An 18,800-nucleotide genomic window follows, 5' to 3' on the forward strand; every position below is an offset into this window, starting at 1 on the left:
ATATTTTTCTCATTTCTTTTAGAGGTAGGAGCCCAGGTTGCCAGCATGTGCCAGATAAGTTTAGCTAGCTCCATAATGGCTTCATGGACTGGAAGAACGACACTGCTTGGTCCTTCGCTTTCAGGATACCAAAAAGTTTATGAGGCGTTACTTGAACTCCCAAATCGTATCTGCAGAATGTCAGCCACTCTCCTCAAGACATCTAGAAAGACATGAAATCATCAGGTGGAGATGGTGAAGCCAGTGCCATGGCTTCATCTAGAGACTATGAAAACACTGTCAGTGCTGGTGGTACGTTCAGATCCATCTCTACTAGTTGTTCTTCCTCCTCAGATGTTAATTGCGAGAGGACTGGTTCCTCCCTTGGTGGAAATGGCTGGCATGATTCACACTGTGAGCGAATCATAGAATAACAGAGTTGGAAGGGACCTCTGGAGGCCATCGAGTCCAACCTCCTACCCAGAGCAGGACCAATCCCAATTAAATCATCCCAGCCAGGGCTTTGTCAAGCCTGACCTTAAAAACTTCTAAGGAAGGAGATTCCACCACCTCCCTAGGTAACGCATTCCAGTGTTTCACCACCCTCATAGTGAAAAAGTTTTTCCTAATATCCAACCTAAACCTCCCCCACTGCAAATTGAGACCATTACTCCTTGTCCTGTCATCTGCTATCACTGAGAACAGTCTAGATCCATCCTCTTTGGATCCACCTTTCAGGTAGTTAAAAGCAGCTATCAAATCCCCCCTCATTCTTCTCTTCCGTAGACTAAACAATCCCAGTTCCCTCAGCCTCTCCTCATAAGTCATGTGTTCCAGACCCCTAATCATTTTTGTTGCCCTTCGCTGGACTCTCTCCAATTTCTCCACATCCTTCTTGTAGTGTGGGACCCAAAACTGGACACAGTACTCCAGATGAGGCCTCACCAGTGTCGAATAGAGGGGAACGATCACGTCCCTCGATCTGCTGGCAATGCCCCTACTTATACATCCCAAAATGCCACTGGCCTTCTTGGCAACAAGGGCACACTGTTGACTCATATCCAGCTTCTCGTCCACTGTCACCCCTAGGTCCTTCTCTTCAGAACTGCTGCCTAGCCATTTGGTCCCTAGTCTGTAGCGGTGCATTGGATTCTTCCGTCCTAAGTGCAGGATTCTGCACTTGTCCTTGTTGAACCTCATCAGATTTCTTTTGGCCCAATCCTCCAATTTGTCTAGGTCCCTCTGTATCCTATCCCTACCCTCTAGCGTATCTACCACTCCTCCCAGTTTAGTGTCATCCGCAAACTTGCTGAGGGTGCAATCCACACCATCCTCCAGATCATTAATGAAGATATTGAACAAAACCGGCCCCAGGACCAACCCTTGGGGCACTCCGCTAGATACCGGCTGCCAACTAGACATGGAGCCATTGATCACTACCCGTTGAGCCCGACAATCTAGCCAACTTTCTACCCGCCTTGTAGTGCATCCATCCAGCCCATATTACTTTAACTTGCTGACAAGAATACTGTGGGAGACCGTGTCAAAAGCTTTGCTGAAGTCGAGGAATAACACGTCCACTGCTTTCCCTTCATCCACAGAACCAGTTATCTCATCATACCATGAATCAATTCATGGTACCATGCATACAAATCCCTGGACCCCAGTATGGCCAGAGTTCTGGCTTACACATAGGTTGCAGAGGACCCCAAGGCATGGGGTATTACTATTCTGGGTTCAGTATGTCACTGTATGTGGATGAGAAGGATCCCTGAGGTTTTGGATCCTCTATTCAGGCTAAAGTCTGTTTCTGAGTGTGGGAGGCAGGTTCTTCACCTGCAACTGACTTTCCCAAAGACAAAAACATGGGATTCGCCTGTATCAGTCATGCCATTGGGACAGTAATGATGATGGATCCCACTTGGTAGAATGGATCAGAAAATGGCTCCTGTCACTCCAACTCAGAACCAATGGAGTCAAAATTTCCCTGATGAGTACTAAGTTGAAATAATAGGAGACTCCGGATCAGGAAGTATAATAAAGCCCTCCAGTGACGTGAAACTTTCCTTAGTTTCAGAAAGATGAGGGCTTCTCTCTTTTTGCATCATCAGGAGAAGAGTACCAGGTGGTTTTAGCATGTTATTTTCCTTGCTGGAGTGTGGCAGAGCCAACAACGTATGATTGTCTTTGCACAGTGCCACTGATTGCTTGGTCTGGTGGTCCCAGTGCTTATGTTCATTCGGTGCCAGTGGTAGCATTGAGCCCTCTAGTACCATCTTCTCTTTTGGAGCCTGCAGATCTGCTGAGGCCTCCTTACAGCTCTTCAAAGATCCACGAGCATCTCTTGACTGAGCTGGTGTTAAGAGAAAAGGCTCTCCTCTCAGGGGGATGATCTCAATTGAGGGGCGTCTCCCCAACTCATGAGAGTTTTCTACTCTCATATGCAGATTTAGGGGAGTACTTATCTCTACTCCTGCCTGCCTCCACATCCAATACGAACTTGGTCGTGTGTTTCTTGGCACTTCTAGCCACTGTAAAAGGAGGGGGCTGTCTAGGCTGGGTCAGACTGCAGACTCACAGCATGCTTCATAAGGTGTTTCTTGAGTCTGTCTGCCTTTACCTGTTTGGTTTGGCTGGGACAGGAGCAGCAGTTGCACTTGGAAATGACCAGGGCTTCTCTGAGGCAATATAGACACAGCGGCTGGTCATCTGAACCTAGGAACACCCAAGAGTAGGAGAGACAGTTCTTAAAGTCAGGATTTGGGACACAATAAACCTAGTATGGAGGATGAGGGGAAGGCCCTCCGCCACAGACTATACTAACTAACGATATAACTCTAATACTATACTAAATTAACAAAAACTGTTTAAATGACCTAAAATGAAATATTTACAATACTTACTGGTTCAAAGAGAAAAAAGGTCAGAGGACACTGGAGAAGTTCTGTCTCAGATCACGGAGCGGTAAAGAAGAAACTGGAGAGGCATTTAGTCTGAACTGCCCCTGATGCCCTCAGATTGGAGCACAAAGAGGCAAATGGCATTGGCACACACCAACAGACAGACCCTCCTGAAAAAACCCTCCAGTCTCGGGCACATGGTGTGCATGCGTACCCCAAAGTGGAATACACATAGGGACGAGAATTCGAGAAAGTTTTTTTCTTTAATTAAGAATCTTACCAACAAGGATATGGAAGACCCAGAAATGCTGCAAATTTTGAGAGATGCTGTGAGCCAGACCAATTGCCAAAGTACTGATAAGTCACAGTAGTAGCTCTACCAAAGGCAATTAGAAAGGAACTGACTTTAGGAAAAGGGTGCGTGAAGTGCCTTGACAGCTCAGAACATTTGAACTATGGGAGTTCCTTCATAGGCTTTTGTTAGAAGCAAAAGACTCATGAGCAGGAAATCACTGGCACAGGTATTTTTGGAGAATATCATTGCGCTGGTGGCAGGGATGAATGCATCTTTAGTAAGCATAACCAGGGACATAGAACAAGAAAAAGGTGGAAATAACTAGAAAGTAAAGAAGTTTTAGATTATGAGATAGGGTACACCTTCTAGACCAGCATTCTCAAAATGTGGATAAGGACCCCAAAGTGGATTGCGACCCCATTTTAATGGGACCGCCAGGGCTGGCTTATACTTGCTAGGGCCCAGGGCCAAAGCCGAAACCCAAAAGCCCCACCACCCGGGTCTGAAGCTGAAGCCCAATGGCTTCAGCCCTGGGTGTCAGGACTCAGGTTACAGGCCCCCAGCCAGGGGGCTGATGCCCTGGGGCTTTGGCGTTGGTCCCCTCTGCCCGGGGTGGTGGAACTCGGGCTTCGGCTGCCCCGCTTCCACCACCCTCCACCCCCACCTTCAAGGGCAGCAGGGTTCAGACTTCGGTCCCCCATCCTGGGATCGTGTAGTAATTTTTGTTGTCAGAAGGGAGTCGCAGTGCAATGAAGTTTGAGAACCCCTGCTCTAGACATATCCTTTGATTTTTAACAGTGGAAATTATGAAGGGGTAATGATTAGAACATTCATATCCCTAGAGGGGACACAAGTATATTGTGTACCAAAGGCACTAAAAGAATTGAGTATAATGTATTCTCGTATCATTCCTTGTTTATTTAAAATTGCAACATGATTTTTGCAATATCTATTCGCACAAAACATCTTAGACTAATAAGCTATTTTACCTTCTGCTGGTAAAAAGTGACCAAATATTTCTGATGCAGCAACTTACTATCCTACTTTATGATGAGACAGAACAGACTGAAGCAGTTGTTACATTAACAATTTAGTTTTCTCCGGTTTCTGTGGTTTGTTTGTATGGGATGCATCATGACTAATGCACAATACCCAAAATGTTTACACCACATCTTCACATTCCCTTCTAAAATAAAACAGTTCTTTCTCTTCACAAGCCACTACATTACAGTTATCTAAAATTAACATATGGCCCCTTTTTGTCAGCAATAAGTTTCAAAAGTTTTACCAAAGTAGCATATATTCAACTTACAAGATAGGTGCCCATTTCTTTTTCCAGGTTGACTTGCTCAAATAATGAAAGGTCAGTATCCACTTTTACGGAGTACACCCTTTTCTTCACTTTCGTATTATGTCTCTTTTGGAGCCAGTAAGGAAGTAAGGCTTCTACAAATTGATTAAGGATCTGTGAAGTTATCAGCAGAGTAGCCAAGCTCTTAAGAAAATTAAACAAAACAATATTTATTTAACAAAACTGTGATATATGTTAAATTATTTATTATTTTGTGCATTTAGATTACATTGTCAATGGTTATTTATAATCACAATAAAAGCAAATCTCAGGCCAGTCTAGTGGTCTAGCAATACCACAACACATACGAGGTAGATCTAATTCCCAGTCTTTGCCAGGGGCTGGTAGGGACTAAGTGCTGAGTACGCTGTACACTCAGTCCCTTGTGGGGAAAATGAATACTTTCCCAATGTGTAACAACCCCACTGACAAAACTAATAACGGAGCTAAATGGGCTCCAAAGCAAGCCAAATTGCGGCCTTTTCAGACAAAGGGTCACTATAACTAGAGTTTGGGAAAATAAAAAGAGGGAAATGGAGGAATTCTTGTACCTCCAAGGACAAGCAGCTCAGAAATCACCACATCAGGAAAAACAAAGGACAATATCAAACACAAGAAAATCTTAAGTGACACTGTAATTCATGAGAGTAGCATTCCATGTCCAATCTCCCATTACCTGGGTGAGGAGGAGCTCCTCAACTGCAAAGGCTGGTATTTATAACCAACAGTTTTTAAAACTGGCCTTTGTTTCTTCACTTTCTGCTTTTAAGCTGTCTGTAGACATTTTCTAATTTGTAGGTTTAAACTGTTGCTTAATTTACTTATTTAAAAAATTACCCGCAAAGACAAAAAAATGTTTGTGAAACAAGAAAACCTGAAAGTTTGTTTGGATTTATTTTTGTTTTGTTTAATTTCTTTTCCAGTTGCCTTTTAAATTAAAATATCAGCAATATCAAGTCTTGTCTTTCCTGGTTTTTCTGGAGGTCTCCTTGGAGGACCAGAGAACTCATGTTCAAGGGTTATCAGCATTAAATCGAAGATTTTTAAATTTTTAAACAAAAACATCTTTTCCTCCTATTTTTCATGCATTTAAGTTAGATGGATATCAATAAAAACAGAGCGAGTTTTAAAACGTGACTAAAAATGATTTTCCCCTCAATTCTTTCCTAATGCTTAGTTTTTATGGTAGTTGTAATCCTACTGTTCTCCAGTCGTCAACAGAGTCCCTCGGGAAAAACAATGCAGACAAGATTTGAAAAGTCTAATGCATAACCAAAAAAAAGGAAAGAGAAAAAAGGTTTCAGGCCTTGTTTATATATCAAAAAGATATTAACCTCCCATCCACCTTTTTCTCCTTTGTAGGTCAAATTCTTTGAAAATATTTTCTTATTTGTAGGTTTTATTTGTGCCTCTTTAATATTGTTATGACTTTGCAAATATATTAGAGGCACTGAAATACAGATAACTGGATTTGCCAGAAATTATTAACAGAGGGTGAACACATATCCTATATTAGAAAAGCAATAAAAACCCTCTGAATTCCTATTTCAGCTAACCCTGTATTTCTTAGATATCTTACAGTTTCCAGAACTCACCTGTCGCAGAAGTTTCATATCAAAAAGGACAAAAGCAATGTAGAAGAGGGAGGCAAAGCAGTTTAAAAAGTTGAACTGCAAAGAAAAAATGTAAACAGTATTATTGAAAAGTAAGCTCAGGAGAGCAAATGTAGACTATGATCAATAAATAGCACCCAACATAACAGCTAATTCAATTTAGTGTTGCTTAAGGAACATTCAAGTTTGTAAGATGAAACAAAAAAATCTTTAAGATACAGCATTACTGAATTGAACAATTTTTTTAATGCAACTCCACAGAATGGAAGCTACAGTTCTCAGGTATTTACACACACACACACAAACCTAGCTGCAATACTATGCAATTATATATTATAACAACTAAAAACCACTAATATTTTTCATGGGCATGCACAGAAAATGTTCAATGATTTATAACTTATTTGCCCTTTCTCAAACATAAGTAATTATTCCTCAATGAGGGCTTTAGCCCTGATCCTGCACTGTGATGCACGCAGACAGACCCCTGCGTCTGTGCATAGACCAGCTGACTTCAGCAGTGCTCTAATCTATGGAGTTGTAGGGTGTGAAGTGGGGCTATATATGCATAACTTATTATTTCTGATGGATACAACTTTACAATATTATGAAAAATTGCTGTATATGGAGGGCCTGTATGTATATGTATGTAGATCCACCCTGCTGACAGGGCCTGTATGTATACCTCAGACACGTACAAAGGGAAATACTTAAGCTTAATGACAGTACTTAGACCTCACAAAGGTTATGCAAAAAATAGCTGAACCTTTGGAAAACACAGTAGCTGATTCCTCAGTGGTTCTCAAACTGTGGGTCAGGACCTCAATGTGAGTTGCAACCCCATTTTAATGCGGTCACCAGGGCTGGTGTTACACTTGCTGAGGCTTAGGGCCGAAGCTGAAGCCTTAGCCCCACTACCCTGGGCAGCAGGGCTCAGGCTTCGGCTTTAGCCCCCCCCCCCCCCCCCCGGCCAGGGGCGGCATTGCTCGTGCTTCAGTTTTGGGCCCCCCCCCCCCCCCAAGGATGGTGGGGCTGGGGCGGGCTCAGGATTCAGTCCCCCCATCCTGGGGTCATGTAGTAATTTTTGTTGTCAGAAGGTGGTCGCGGTGCAATGAAGTTTGAGAACCCCTGCTGGAGGGAAGGGGGATGAAGAAGCAGCAGAAAGTTTTCAGGAGGACAACAAAAGAGGCCAGGTGACAGAAGGAGTTTAAATAAGAAAACCTCACAAAAGCATGAGCAGACAGGAAGCCAAAGCCTAGGACAAGGGAGAGTAAGGTCACAGAAACTGGGTGAGGGGCTCCAGAAGGGTGAGGTCATCCAGAATGTAGCAGCTTCATGGGGCAAGGGGGGACAGTCTGCTTTCCTGAACCAAGATGGCACAAGGACCCTGGACAACACAAGGGACTCAGACCCCAGCTCAAAGAATGTCCTGGAGTGGTGAGGAAAGTGAGATAGGGACCTGTGTTTGGTGTTTACTGTTTTGTATGATCCGTACTCTCCTGTGCTTTATATGAGTAAGTATAAAGGAGCATAAAAGTGTTAGTCTGTACAAAGTATAACATGTGTTGACTGCTTCACAACTGCTGCCTGCCCGAGGGACTTGCACTGAAGCCAAAAGCTTCACAGCTTTGGGGTGGAATTATGGGTGAGTGGTGCGTTTAACTAATTGGAGTATCTTGGGGGTCTGTGCTGGTCCTGGGGGCCTAGGGCAGGTAAGCAGAGCAGCCCCACTTCCCAGAGGTGTAACAGACAGAGCCAGTGCCCAAGAAATGTGCCCAGGAGGCCACACAAGGAACCAATGCTGCAACCGATAGGGGCTCTAGAAGTTTAAACACACCCCAGGGGATCCAAAGCACAGAGGCTGAGATTCCTCTCATTACACTGGCAGGGAATGCCCACTATGATCTGTGAAATAGGGGTTCAGCCATGCAGAGGCAATAGAACAGAGGTGGGCAAAATACGGCCCGTGGGACCGTCCTATCTGGCCCCTGCGCTCCCAGGAGGGGAGGCTAGCCCCCAGCCCCTCCCCAACTGTTCCCCTTCCTCTGCAGCCGCAGCGCACCGCACCGCCCCGCCAGCGCTCTGGCCCACCACTGCTGCCGGGCAGGACAGTGGCGTGGCTGGCTCAGGCCAGGCGGCAGGGTTGCGAGCTCCTGCTGCTCTGAGCAGCATGGTAAGGAGGTGTGGGGGGGGGGGGTTGGATAAGGGGCAGGAGGTCCCGGGGGGCAGTCAGGGGACAGGGAGCAGTTGGATGGGACAGAGGTTGGGGAGGGGGGGGCTGTCAGGGGACAGGGAACAAGGGGCGTTGGATAGGCTTAGGAATCCCTGGGGGGCTGTCAGGGGGTGGGGGTGTGGATAGGGGTCTGGGCAGTCAGGTGACAGGCAGCGGGGGGGTGGGGTGGATGGGGGGGTGGTCCCGGGGGGCATGTCTGCGGGTCGGGGTGTGGATAGGGGTCGGGGCAGTCAGGAGACAGGGAGCGGGAGGATTAGATGGGGGTAGGGTCTGGGGGGTGGTTAGGTGCGGGGGTCCCAGGAGGGGGCAGTCAGGGGACAAGGAGTGTTGGATGGGTCAGGGGTTCTGAGGGGGGCAGTCAGGGGGCGGGAAGTGGGAGGGGGCAGATAGGGGGCAGGAGCCAGGCTGTTTGGGGAGGCACAGCCTTCCCTACCTGGCCCTCCATACATTTTCACAAAGCCGATGTGGCCCTCGGGCCAAAAAGTTTGCCCACCCCTGCAATAGTAGGATCAGGGCCTTAGGCTGCAAATTTAAAATTCAGATGTTTAAGTTATTTTGCACAAAGTTCCTGGGAAAAACAGAATGGGGTGCTATTATTCTTGTAAATATAAACAAAATATGGCTGACTGGACTTAACGTACACTCTTGAATGACAATTCACCTTTGGGCTGAGAAGAGGTATGGAAAGTTTCAGCCTAAAAGAATATTTTTTGAGAAATTTGTTCGTGAAAACAAAGAGATTACTGAAAGATCACATGCAACTGTAGTATAGCACTTACGACAGCAAAAGCCGGAGCAACCAGAATGTTTTGTAAATAATACTTCCCCCCAAAAAGTCCATGAAGCAAGATTTAGGAAACCAATGAAAACAACAACAGCCAGGAAGTTCAAAGTGAGTGTTAATGTGCTCTTTTCAAAATGAACACTCAAAGGTAAGCCACATATAAACAAACAAGCAACCAACTGGTCTAATTTCCCAGGTTGTCCTTTATTCCCTTTTTACAGATGGGCACTATATTTGCCCTTTTCTAGTCCTCTGGAATCTCTCCTGTCTTCCAGGACTTTTGAAAGATAATCGCTAATGGCTCAGATATCTCCTCAGTCAGCTCCTTGAACATTCTAGGATGTATTTTATCAGACCCTGGTCACCTGAAGACATTTAACTTGTCTAAGTAATTTTTTACTTGTTCTGTCCCTATTTTAGTCTCTGATCCTACCTCATTTTCATTGGCATTCAGTATGTTAAACATCCAGTCACTACTAACCTTTTTGGTGAAAACTAAAACAAAAGTCATTTAGCACTTCTGCCATTTCCACATGTAGTATATTCCCTTATCGTTTGTGCTACAAGATGTATATTTTAAAAAAGCAACTAAAAATATACACACATCTTATTGTGACTCACACAGAAAAACAGATCAGCACCTATAGTAAGTTGCACAGCAAGGGCCTGAAGCAGCAAACACTTAAAGGCCCTGTCTACACTGGCAAGTTTCTGCACAGTAAAGCAGCTTTCTGTGCTGTAACTCCTGAGGTGTACATACTTAGCGTGCAGAAACTGCACAGTTGAAGCGCTCCAAAAAAACCCACCCCAACGAGAGGCATAGAGCTTTCTGCACCGGGGCTACAGCACTGCAGAGCCAGTGTAGACACCATGGCTATTACAGCGCTGCAACTGACCTCCGGGAGGTGTCCCACAATGCCTGTTCTCACCTCTCTGGTCATCGGTTTGAACTTTACTGCCCTGCCCTCAGGTGACCAACCGTCATCCCCACCCCATAAATTCCTTTGGAAATTTGAAAGTCCCCATCCTGTTTGTTCAGTGACGTGCAGTTGTCTCAGTGCATCTTTCCAGATGGCCATGCCTGCTCCATTCACCAGGCAATCCCCTGCTTGTAGCAATGCCGAGCTGCTGGACCTCATCAGCATTTGGGGAGAGGAGGCTGTCCAGTCCCAGCTGCGCTCCAGATGTAGGAATTATTATACTTACTGTCAAGGTTCCTTCCCCACTCTGAACTCTAGGGTACAGATGTGGGGACCTGCATGAAAACCTCCTAAGCTTACTTTTACCAGCTTAGGTTAAAACTTCCCCAAGTACAAATTAATTTTACCCTTTGCCCTTGGATTTCCACTGCCACCACCAAACTTTATCTGGGTTTACTGGGAAACGTAGTTTGGACACGTCTTTCCCCCCAAAATCCTCCCAACCCTTGCACCCCACTTCCTGGGGAAGGTTTGGTAAAAATCCTCACCAATTTGCATAGGTGACCACAGACCCAAACCCTTGGATCTTAGAGCAATGAAAAAGCATTCAGTTTTCTTACAAGAAGACTTTTAATAGAAGTAAAGGAATCACCTCTGTAAAATCAGGATGGTAGACCCAGAGGCAGAGGATGACTTGGAGGCCAGAGATGCATGCAGCCAAAAGCTCTTTTCTACCCCAGAGGAGGCTAGCCAGTCACAGCTGTCGGAGGTTGGCTAAGTGCAAACAGGAGAGGAGGCCCCTGGTAAGTGTATCTGATTTTGGGAATCGCTGAATCAAGTTGTTGAGGGCAGGAAGGTTGCAGAAAGCAAGCTTGTCTCCCACCGCATGCCTAGTCCAAGTGGTCGAACAGGCTGTTGATTGCTCCCTCACTTTACTGGAATCTCCTTCAGAGATCTCCAGGAAACTCTCTTGGAGATACTGGGCAATCTGCTGCCGCAGGTTCTTCAGCAGAGCTGCTTTGTTTTTTGCCCCATTAATGGTAACTTTCTCGTGCCACTATGCCGTCACGCGGGGGTGGGGGGGGGGGACATCATTGCTGCACACAGGCGAGCCGCATAGGGGCCACGGTGGAAGCTGCAGGCTTGGAGAAGACCCTCCCTTGATTCCCTGCTCACCCTCAGCAGCGAGGTATCTTCCATAATGATCACATCCTGTGGAAAGTGTGGGGACAGGAATGATCATCAGGCCTCCCCTACAGTGCTGGCTCTCCCCAAGACCCACATGCCCAGTGTACAGCAGGGTCCAGGAAGAGTAATTTATCCTGCCCCTGCAGCTACTCACCCTTTTGGGGGTCTTGTGGCTCATGTGTGTTTGCCTATGGTCAGCCAGTTAGTGAGAGGTGTGAGAGTACTGGCTGATCCTACGCAAGCACACATGAGCCACAAGACCCCCAAAATGGTAAGTAGCTGCAGGGGCAGGGTAAATCACTGAATCAGTGTTGTCTGTGTTGCAAACAATACTGCTTCTGTAAAATATTGTGTTTAAACTTCACAGAGATGACCTTGGGAGCCCAGCCTCCCTCTTTGTTATCGGCAGCTGAACGGCTGCGCAGAATTAGAAAGCGGCCAAGAAGAACTAAGGAGGACTTTCTGCATGATATTATGATGCACTCCGCCACCAAGAAACAGGAATTGAAGGAGTAGCAGGACAGCGAGAAGAGGGACTGAAAGGAGAACACGGCAAGCCAGAATGAAGCCACAGAGCAGCTCTTAAAGGTTATGGAGCGCTAAACAGACACGCTTCAGGAGATACTAGCTCTTCAAACCGAGAAGCTCCGCGCCTGCCCTCCCCTGCAGCCGCTGTCACAAAACTCTTTCCCGTGTGCCCCCCAGACACCGCCAACACACTTTTATCAAACTCCTGGTTCCATTCTACACCTGCAGCATTCCACTCCTCCCACCTCACAGTCCAGTACTGCAGACTCCCATTACCCACTGCACTTAACACCATCTCTCTGCAGTTTGGCCCTACTGAAGTACAGTACCCGCTGCATTGTACTCCAAATGAGAAGGTTGGATATAATCCCTGGACATACACAAATCTTTAGCTGTCCCAGGACCCCTCCTCCTCCTGGGACCTCCCCCTCGCACATTCCCTCCTTCCACCCCGCTGATGGTTCTTTTTTTCGTTTGTTTGACTCTCTCCTCCAGATGTTGTCTTTGAATAAAAGAAGTGTGTTGGTTTGAAAGCAATCTTTATTTAATCAATTGAAAGCAAAAAGAGCACTGCAAAGCAACATACAATTATGTTAAATCCCCTTATTGCATCATGTGCACCAATCACCTCCTAGCATTGCAAGCGCTGCAATCCCAAGCATAGCAACAAATATTAGAGGCTTTCGGCTTAAAATTGCTGCTTCAAGGCATCCCTGATCCTTATGGCCCCATGCTGTGCACCTCTAATAGCCCTGATCTCTGGCTGTTCAAACTCAGCCTCCAGGCGCTGAGCCTCTGCAGTGCAGCCCTGAATGAAGCTTTCACCCTTCCTTTCACAAATATTATGGAGCATACGGCACGCAGCTATAAGCATAGGAATCCTGTCATCAGACACGTCCAGCTTCCCATAGAGGCAGCGCTAGTGGGCTTTTAAATAGCCGAAAGCACACTCGACAGTCATTCTCCATTTGCTCAGCCTGTTGTTGAACCGTTCCTTGCTGCTGTCAAGTTGCCCCGTGTATGGCTTCATAAGCCACGGCATTAAGGGGTAGTCAGGGTCTCCCAGGATCACAATGGGCATTTCGACTTCCCCTACGGTGATTTTCTGGTCCGGGAACAAAGCCCCTGCTTGCAGCTTCCTGAACAGGCCAGTGTTCCGAAAGATGCGTGCATCATGCACGTTTCCAGACCAGCCTGCGTTAATGTCTATGAAACGCCCACAGTGATCCACAAGCACCTAGAGAACCATTGAGAAATACCCCTTGCGATTAATGTACTCAGTGGCTAAGTGGTCTGGTGCCAGAATTGGAATATGCATGCCATCTATCGCCCCTCCACAGTTAGGGAAGCAAAGCCATTTGTGCAAAGCCATCCACAATGTCACGCACATTGCCCAGAGTATGGTCTTTCGGAGCAGGATGTGATTAATGGCCCTGCACACTTCCATCAAAACAAGTCCAATGGTTGACTTTCCCACTCCAAACTTGTTAGCGACTGATCAGTGGCAGTCTGGAGTAGCCAGCTTCCACAGTGCAATCGCCACACGCTTCTCCAATGACAGGGCAGCTCTCATTCTCGTCTCCTTGCACTGCAGGGCTTGGGTGAGCTCATCACACAGTCCCATGAATGTGGCTTTCCTCATCCGAAAGTCCTGCAGACACTGCTCGTCATCCCAGATGTGCATGACGATGTGATCCCACCACTCAGTGCTTGTTTCCCGAGCCCAAAAGCAGCGTTCCACTGTGGTCAGCACTTCCATGAATGCAACAAGCAATTTTGTGTCGCAGCATGACAAGATCAATGTCGCACTCCTCTTGCCTTTGTAGTTTAAGGAATAACTCCACTGCCACTCATGACGTGTTACTCAGAGAGAGTAGCATACTGGTCAACAGTTCGGGATCTATTCCTGCAACCCGAAGAGGCCGTGCATGTAGTACACAAACTGTTGAAAGAAGGTGCCAAATGCAGACGGAAGCACAGGGATTTCTGGGATGGGAAGCAATGTATCATGGGTCATTGGGACAGGACCCAGGATGCCCCACAACTCCCTCCGCCTTCCCACAAGTCTCAGCGGCAGAAGAGAAAGAGGTGCTCTGCAGGATAGCTGCTCAGAGTGCACCACTCCGAATACCGCCGCAAGTGTGAACACGCTATTGTGCAGGCAGCTAACAGTGTGAACACAACAGCTGTTTCCCTTCAGCACTCTCTGAGCAGCGCTGTAACTTTGCCAGTGTAGATGTGTCCTTATGCTCGTGAATAACTACACTCCTATGACTGCTTGTGCAAGTACATTAATGTATTTGAAAAGTGTTTGCACAATCAGCCTCTACATCAAGCATTTGGTAATATTCTTGGATGAATGAATCAGTGAAAACAAGAACTTCTTGATATATAAATCTGAACTTATCCTTTTAAAGAATGAAAACAATAGTTTCCAGATGCAGCAAGGATCATCTAAAGAAAAAAGAAAAATCCACACATCTAGAATCTTGAAAGGAAGAAATTCAGTATGGGAAAATTGAAAGCTGACCATTGTGGAAACAAGCATCTAACACATTATATATTGCCTCCTTAAATAAAATATTACATTAAACATACCTACCACTAAGACCTTCAGAATTAGATGATTCTGATGTGACGATTCCAGTCTATGATTCTCTAAAATATTAAAAACAATCAATTGAGATACAATACAAAGCAAAGAACACATATTAGACACTAGTGTGTAATAAAGACAAACAAGCATTTTTTCCTCTAGTTAGAGAAATATTTAAGCAAGAGCCTGTGGTGAAAAGTTTGGGCTGTGCCATACCCACCTCAGTGTTTAGCCCATCTTCAAGTATCCTGATGCATAACAAGTATATTAGTATTTTTTCCTATTACAAAAATACTTCTGAATCTCTCTCTCTTTTATGAGAACTAATTTATAATAGAAAAATAGGAGGAAAACTGCACTAAGTGTTAAGCGTGATTGAGGCTCTGATCCTGCTCCCATTGAAATCAAATACAAAACTAACTGAAATGCAATGTGAAGCAGGAATGGACTCTAATGACTGGGAACTAATCGGACGCCCATAGAAGTCAATGAAAAGACCCTCGTCGACTTCCACAGGGCTTTGGATTTGACTGTTAGATCTCAAATGTGACTTCTTATGATGCATGAAGTTCTGTATATACACAGTCACTACAGAATTAGGACCTTTAAAGATTCAGGCTTCAGAATTACAATAGGCCTAAACTCTCTGGATGCTTTTTGCTTTGTTTTTTTAACCATTTTACAAGCCCCTTCCCTTTATGCTCATTGTCCCAGCCTAAGCAATAATTGAATAAGGTGATGTATTTGTACATACTCACTTTTCAGAGTAGAAATTCACTTTAAAATTAAAGAGTGGCTATGCATGAATCATCTGAAGGTTTTTTCTAAATCTGAAGCTATCATTTTTGTTTTTTTTAATTATGCAGGCTCAATTGTGGTTTTTAGTAAGGGCAATAAAATGGATATTCTCTACAGAAAGGTCACAACTCTAATATTTTTATTCTTTTGGGCAGGCATTTTGTGAGGGCTCAGATGGCTAAGGAAAGAGCTCCTTTGAGGAATGGGGAGATTTTATTTGGTTTGTAATATTTTTGATGCCTAGTTATTATGTATGTGGGGCAAATGTGTTGCTATTTTGGTTCTGTATTTATTTTTGTACTTTTAACTGATTGCAAGGGTCCCTGATGCCCAAAACATGCAGTCTTGCATGTGTTTAATTAAATCTGCATAAATACAGTGTATACATTACTTAATTCTGGAGCATGAAGAGAAGGGTCAGAAAAACAAAATACAAAACATTTTACTTAATAGCAGTATTGATTACAGAACATCAGGTCCATTTATAAAAATAATCACCTAAACACAAACTTCATCCTCTACAATACCCCTCTTCTCAGGCTCTCTAAATCACCCTTAATTCAGTGTAAGCCCTCTCAGAAAATCATTCCGTTTTCTCTGTTCTCGGTGCAACCCTTCCACCAAACCATAGTAATCTACTAGAATTCTTTTCCTTCTCTAGCACTGCTGCTATAATATTTTGACTCCTTTAAAGATTTCCGTAACTTCCAATCCCTTGAAGGCTCTAGAGCAGGACACTAAACATTTCTTGGCATCTGACATTTCTAACAAATCAGCAGCATTCTGGGAGGCAGCCCACTAGAGAATCTCCTGATAGACAAGTGGAATCTTGGTCTGGACCAAATAGCCCTGTGTAAGATTCTGTTGAGCACCCACCACCTTATTTAGGCACTACTTGGGAGTCACCAAGAGTGGAATATATACATATGTATGGACAAACACTTGAAGAAAAAGTTACTTAAGAATTTTTTTTATTGATGGTGTCATTCAAGATGTAGTCCATATATATGTGTTCCACGACCCACCCTTCTTCCCCTCTGCTTCAGAGTCCTATTGTACAGCTGGATTCTGTGGTGGAAAAATAACTGAGTTGTGGTTGGCCCTGCGCCACCATTTATACTCTTGGAACAGGAGCATGAGGGCACTTGGGGTGCATGCGCAGACTCAGCAGATGCAGCTGTACAAATGACTGATCTTGAGTGCACAGGGTGCTCATGCACCAGGAGTGGTGGGTGGGTGGGTGGGTGGGTGTGTGTGATATATATATCACACACACACACACACATATACATGACAACATCTCAACTTTCCCAGAACTTTGGTTGCTGTATAGGTAACTTTTCTTGTTCAGTGAAATAAGCATACAGTGCATGTATAAGTATTTAAGAGATTTTTCTGAAGTAGACTTTTACCAATTGTATAGTAAAACAAAAAAGCATATATTAATTTCCTAAACTTTTTCTTCAACTGTTTGTCCATACATATGTATATATTCCACTCTTGGTGACTCCCAAGCAGTGACCTAAATAAGGTGGTGGATGCTCAACATTTCTTCTGTACTGTAAAACAGCTCTGACAAAGGAAGTCTCTGCTCTGGATGCTTCTATTAAAGCATAATGTCTAGTAAAAAAGTGTATCGCCAGGTGGCAACTTCATAGATATCAATTATGGGCATGATTCTCAGAAAAAAACAGCTGAGGCTGCCTGCGCCCTAGTGGAATGAGCTTTAGTATTGTTTGGTGGATCTAATTTGACTAGCTCATAACAGAGTCTAATATGCCCTGAAACCCACTTAGGTAATGTTTGAGTACAAATGGGGTAGTCTTTCAACCTCCCGGCAAAGGACAAGAATAACCTAAGCAATAGCAAAAAGGTTTCATTTGCTAATAGTAAAAGGCTACAGTCCTATGCACATCAAGGGTACATAGCTTAGATCATTAAAATAGGGCTTGAGGAGAAAACAATGTAGGTAAAATGTAGGACATCATTTAAATAGAAATCTGACACTACTTTTGATAGAAATTTGTGGGGGTGGCTAAAGAAATACGTTGTCAAAATGGAAAATAGTAGACAGAAGGTCTCCATAAGAGCCCCATGATTCCCACCCTCCTAGCTGATGTGATTCCCACAAGAAAGGAGGTTTTCAGAGAGATAAGAAAGAAAGAAGATGATGCCATGGGCTCAAATGGGGGATCCATGAGACCTGCCAAAAGAAGTGAGGGTTGGTTCCCTTAAAGACAGAAACATTTTCAACTAACCACTAAGGAATCTGGACATAGTGGGATAAGAAAAGATGTTATACCTCATAAAGGTTGGTGATAAGTGCTAATAACTGTGAAGTGCATCCTGACAGAACTAATTGAAACTCTCAAAATTCTTTAATGCAAATAGACAAAAGTGCTAGGATTGGCATTCAAGAGACTGAAGTTCATGGTATTCATACCAAGTCAAAAATGTTCTCCACTTAGCAGATTTTTTCTGGTGAAGTTTTTCTGCTGCTATTTAGAATGCTCTGTATAGCAACTGAACATAACCTCTCTATCTCTGACATCCATTCAGAAATCAACCTGTTCGGTGACAACCTGTTCTGGGAGTGGCACCCACATGGCATGGTATAAGGGGTGTCGCCGGCTCCCCCCGCCCTCAGTTCCTTCTTGCCAGAAACTCCAACAATGGGGAAGGAGGGTGGATCGTGCAATGGACACGAGCAACTCATCTCGAAGAACACCAGTTACGGAACAGGTAACTGTCTTTTCTTCAAGTGCTTGCTCAGGTCCACTCCACATTAGGTGGCTCCCGGCAGTTCCCGTGGAGGTGGGTAAGAGTTCACGGCTCACAGATTGTAATACTGCTCTGCCAAACCCAGTGTTGTCTCTGGCCTGCTGAGTGATGGCATAATGAGACATGAACGTGTGGACCGAGGACCACATTGCAGCTCTACAGATGTCCTGGACCTGGATGTGCACCAGGAAGGCCGCCGAAGACGCCTGCACTCTAGTCAAATGGGCCCTGACGATCGGTGGCGGCGGGACCTTTGCTAGCTTGTAACAGGTCTTTATGCAAGAAGTGATCAAGTTGGAAATCCTCTGCGAAGAAACTGGAAGGCCCTTCATCCTATCTGCCGTAGCGATGAGGAGCTGGGTCGATTTACGGAAAGGACTGGTATGCTCCAAAGTAAAAAGCCGAAGCCCTCCGGACATCCAGCGGATGCAGATGCCTCTCCTCAGCAGTCTTGTGTGACTTGAGACAGAAGAGTGGCAGGAATACGTCCTGGCTCATGAGGAGGGAAGATACCACCTTCGGCAGCAAGGCAGGGTGGGGCTGCAGCTGGACCTTGTCCTTATAAAACACTGTGTAAGGCAGTTCCAAGATCAAGCCCTTAATCTCCGAGACTCATCTCGCTGACATCACCACCACCAGGAAAGCAAACTTCCAGGACAAGAAAGAAAGGGAGCAGGAGCCCAGAGGCTCAAAAGGCGGGCTGGTGAACCTGGAAAGGACCAGGTTAAGGTCCCACTGCGGGACAGGGGCCCGTACCTGTGGGTAAAGCCTCTCAAGGCTCCTCAGAAACCTGACAGTCATGTCATGAGAAAAGACTGACTGACCTTGGATTGG

General features: G+C 45.1%; 1 protein-coding gene across 4 annotated transcripts in view; it reads right to left on the minus strand.

Annotated features, from left to right (window-relative positions):
* The window catches only part of ANO10 (anoctamin 10), a 259,737-nt gene that overhangs the window by 187,157 nt on the left and 53,780 nt on the right, over positions 1-18,800 (minus strand). For all 4 annotated transcript variants that reach the window (XM_074945603.1, XM_074945600.1, XM_074945602.1 and 1 more), the window contains exons 7-9: positions 14,394-14,449; positions 6,121-6,195; positions 4,487-4,669 (exon numbers count right to left, since the gene is read on the minus strand). In XM_074945603.1, the coding sequence (XP_074801704.1) occupies positions 4,487-4,669; positions 6,121-6,195; positions 14,394-14,449 (314 nt within the window). The remainder of the gene's footprint in view (positions 1-4,486; positions 4,670-6,120; positions 6,196-14,393; positions 14,450-18,800) is intronic.

Source organism: Natator depressus, chromosome 2 (genome assembly GCF_965152275.1).
Source record: "Natator depressus isolate rNatDep1 chromosome 2, rNatDep2.hap1, whole genome shotgun sequence".
NCBI classification, from domain to species: domain Eukaryota; kingdom Metazoa; phylum Chordata; order Testudines; family Cheloniidae; genus Natator; species Natator depressus.